The 4,377-nt window shown below is 61.3% G+C and overlaps 1 protein-coding gene across 1 annotated transcript in view; it reads right to left on the reverse strand.

The window, feature by feature from the left end:
• Nucleotides 1-4,377, reverse strand: part of HCFC1 (host cell factor C1) — a gene marked incomplete at its 5' end in the record, with an annotated part of 21,795 nt that extends 17,418 nt beyond the window's left edge. The window contains 1 exon segment of the mRNA XM_077769610.1: nucleotides 4,317-4,377. Coding sequence (XP_077625736.1) covers nucleotides 4,317-4,377 — 61 coding nt within the window.

The following is a 4,377-nucleotide window of genomic DNA, read 5'->3' on the forward strand; positions in this document are numbered from 1 at the left end:
TCTCGGCTACCCAACTCTACAGATTGCTCTGGAACAGGCTGTTGACCACCCCCCCTCACCGACCCCAACGGGTCGGGGGGGTCACTGGGACTCCAGGCCACCCAGCAACACCCCCTCCTCTCCTCCCTCCTCTCTGCCATTTTCCGGGTGCAGGTGTGGTGTCGCGCCGCCTGCCACACACGCCCAGACCCCAGGTCCCAGCTCACTGCCTCATTGTTATTCCCGGTGCAAAAACGAACCAAGAAAAGCAGCAGCTTTCCGTGCCGAGGCAAACCACCCATGCACAAATTGGAAGAGACGGAGTTTCACCCAACTTACCAGGATAAAAAGCTGAAAGAAACTTGGGAGAGNGGAACGGAACCCAAGAGGGGAAGCGACTTACCTGAGGGCACAGAGCAAAACAGACATGGACACGAACCTTGTCACCAGCTTAAAAGTGACCGCTAGGTGCCCACCACGAGCCCCACGTGCTGGGAGGCGTCGGCTGTCCTCACTCAGCTGAGCAGCCTCTTGGCTGCAGCCGCAGCCACGGGCCCCCTGGTGGCCAGCGGTCAGGGCCGCCACAAAGCTACCCGGCAAACAGGCCCGGCCCGTGGCTTTCCCAGCCCGCTCTCATCACTGACGTAGCTGGCCAGGCTGGAGATGACCCGGGGCACCCTCATTCAGGAGAAGCTGATCTTGTCCTAGAACGCAGGGCAGTGGGCCCCCACACCCCTGTCAAGAGCAGTCTGTCAGGCACTTTCTGGTACGAAGCCACAGCGGCGGTGCTCGAGGTGGCTCGGCCGCTGCCTGGAACACACCAGCTGCTCCCAGTTGCCCCTTAGTCACGTTGTCTGTGGCGCACCTAGGGGGACCCCTCATTCTCGCTCGGGCTTGTCAAAGCTCACAGCTGGGAGGGTGGTCTGAGAAGAGGCGGCCACCTGCACACAGGACGCGTCATGACCAGAAACGTGACTCCGCCTTCTCTGTCCTCAGCAAGCCTGAAACCGCAGCTTCTGTGTTTTACCAGCTGCCCCCACCCCTTGCCACCCTTGCCGAATCCATCTGTACTTGCTCCCGCCAACCTGTCAGGCTCCACGCATCGTGCCCTAGAGACCCGCACCCACACAGCTGGGGAGACGGCCCGCTGGTGGCCTTTCTGTGCGTTCGGTCATGCCCGAGCGCTTCCTGTGTGGCAGACTCAACGCCAAGTGCGGGGAGGCAGGGGGTAGACTGCTCCCATCCTCCAACTCCCAACCTGGCAGGAGAGCTGCCACGCCCTCCCCCCAGGCGGCGGGGGGAGGGGGGGCAGAGGGGGCTTCTTAGAAAAAGTGACTTTGGAGCCAGGCCTTGAAGGGTGAACAGGATTTCCTGACAAATGAAACCAAGAGGGCCAATCAGGAAGTGACTGCAAAAGCCAAGTGAGAAGAGGAGAGGTCCCGGAACGGAGGAGAACAGATCTGAGGGCAGCTCAACTTAGTGACTGATTAGCTACAGGGACAGAGAACGGGGAGGCGTTTCCGAGGTGGCAGCCTGCGCCTGTTAACTGAAGGAAGAGACAGCCCAACTGCATCCAGGAAGAGCTGTACTCCAGGCACTCCCACGTGACCCTACCACCAGCTGGCAGGGTGACCCTAGACCTGTCACTTCCCCTCTCAGACCCCAATTTCCTCGTGTGCAAAAAACAAGGAAGTTCCATTAGATGTTTTTCCAAGGCTCCTTCCAGCTGTAACAGTCACTGGACATTAAAGAACCACTGAGGCAGACCAGCCTTGGGCAGCTGATTTGGTGACCGGCCACAGCCTCCCCTCCGTACCAGGTCCTCTCCATAATCTGCTTGGCTGGGCTGAGGTAAAATTCCCCAAGGCCAAGGGCAGTAGCCAGCCTAAGCACTCCCAAAGGCCAGTCAAGTATCCTACGGCCGCCGTGGTAACCGCCGCCGAAGAGGAAGGACACGCTTTCTTACTCACACCCTGCTGGCCTCCGGCCCGTCACCCCCAGATCACCGGGCTAACCAAGACAGCGAGGTGCTCACGAGCGCCCCAAATGCGCCCCCTGGAGCCACTGATCTTAGCAACAGGGAATGGGTCTCTCACGGCCCAGAAGGAACAGGGTGAGAGAGGAGGCGCGGGGAGGCCCTGCCCTGCCCTAAAACGAAACGACAGCAAGTGGAAAGGCAAGCGGAAGGGCAGCCGGGCCGCCAGGCGGCAGGAGGGCAACACCAAGCCCCATCTGGCCCGAGGGGAGCGCACGGGCCCTGCAGCTACCAGAACCCCCGGACAGACAGCGGACAAGTTCCTGCCGCCTTCAGATAATGTACAACGCTCGGTGCGAAGCGGGGAGTCGGCTCTGCTGGTGGCTCTCCTGAGAAATTGCTTAAGGAGTCAATACGGGCAGCTTCCAAACTGCTAACGGTGTGAACGGAGGGCCGCGGCCCTTCGGGAAGTAAACTACCATCTACTACACGAGACGGGCTCGCAGGTGGGGAATGAATTCATGCCAGAGTGGCCGGTCCGTTTTCATAAACTAATGAATATGCAGAAGCCCCTGGAAGCAGTGGACTTTAGAGCTGATGGTAATTAGGCCCCTGCCCTACTTTCTAAAATTGGATCTCCCTGTTAAGGAGCCTGCTCTGGGCCCTGTGAGAATAAGACCGTGCACGGAGTTTAGAAGGTTCTGCTGAGGGCGACGGCCTCTCTGAAAACAGCCCTGCCCCTCAGCCTCACCTTACCAGGCTAACTGCAGCCACCGCAGCTGTCTACGCCGGCAGGGAGCACCGCCAACCAGCCCAGCCTCGCTGGAGGCAACAGGTGCCGAGGACCGGAATGCAAAGGGTCACCAGCAACCCACCAGCCTTTCAGAGTCAAGTCGGTAGGGGCGCCCAGCTTGCAGGGTGCAGAGCAAACTNCCTGCCCCCCGGGGGGGGGGGGAGGAGAGCACCCACCCCTCACCGCTCTGGCCACTCTCTCCCTTGGGCGCCAGCTCCCAACCCCATAGCACCCTCACAGGTGGGAGGTGGGGCCCAGACTCAAGGAGCTGGTATTGCCAGAGCCCCAGGAAAGGATGGAGCTGGAGCAAATGGAGTCTGCTAGATGTGCTGCCTGGGAAAAGAGCTGGAAAACAGCTCCCGGCCACCACCGACCCGAACGCATCCCCCTGCCGCAGAGGGGGACTTCCTGAGAGACCACTGACAGGCGTGTGGGTGTGCAGGGCGCAGCCAGCCTGTGCTCCGCCCGCACTTAGGCTCTCTCCAGCTCTCCTCCAGAACGCAGTGCACGGCAGGCCCACTAGCCGCAGGGAGAACGCCGAGCCCCTCCTTCTGAGCAAGGCGAGGCGACGTGAGCCAACCGCCCTTCAACAGGCAGCAGCTCGGTGTGCAAACCGGGCCAAGGGGCCGCCACGGGCAAGAGGCTGCAGGAGGCTGCGCCAAGCGCGGGACCTGGCAAGGACGCCGGGCAAGGGGCGCACGCCGCAGCCTTGTGCGACCCAAGGAATCTCGTTCCTCCCACTTACCAGCGCCCTGCGACTGGGGAAGGTACAAACGTGGGCACGGAAACCTCGGCCTCACAGAAAGAGGCGAGGGCCCACCCGCCCCACTACGGGACCACTGGAATTCACCTCCTACACTGGAGGGCCCCAGACCAAGTAAAGAAACAATTTAGAGAGAACACCGCAAATGGCAAAAAGGGGGAGGCAGCAACGCCGCCCTATCTGTGGGTGCCCCAGGCTGGCGCGCAAACCCTGGGACGGCTACCCAGCAGGGCGCACAACCTCCCAGGTCGAGATTAGGGGGCTCAACTCTGCCCCTAGTCCGTAATCTAGAAACTGTCATTTCTCCCGAAAAAGCATCAAAGATGAAGAGCTGAGCAGGCGCAGGAGGAGGGAGGAAGGGGGTGGGACTCGGCCTGCGCCAAAGGGACGCATCCGCCAGCCCGCCCGCCCGGCGGGGTAACGGTGTCTGTCTCGAGTCAACGCCGGCGACGCCCCCGCCCCCTCACCAACCGGACTGGATTCTCTCGGATAATGAAAAGCACCCATCAAACACAGGAGGGGGCGGGCGGGGGAAGAACCAGGAGAGAGCAGGAAAAAGCACAGAAGCGGGGCTGACCAAAGGGTCTCGGAACAGAGAGAGATCAGTGCGGGGAGAGAGAGAGAGAGAGGAACGGGAGGAGGGAGAAGAGGCAGGAGGGAAGGGGAAGAGAAAGGAGGGGACGGAGGGGGAGAGGAGGAGGGATAAAGGGAGAGGAGGAGGAGGGGAGGGATGGAAGAGGGAGAGGGAGGAGATGGAGGGAGGGAGGGAGGGAAAGATCCCAGGACCCAGCGGGCTTTGCACTCACCCGTGTTGTACACGTGCAGTTCGTCCACTATCCCCTCGTTGCCGCCGCCAAACACCACGAT

This window comes from Crocuta crocuta, unplaced genomic scaffold (genome assembly GCF_008692635.1).
Source record: "Crocuta crocuta isolate KB4526 unplaced genomic scaffold, BGI_CrCroc_1.0 scaffold978, whole genome shotgun sequence".
NCBI classification, from domain to species: Eukaryota; Metazoa; Chordata; class Mammalia; order Carnivora; family Hyaenidae; genus Crocuta; species Crocuta crocuta.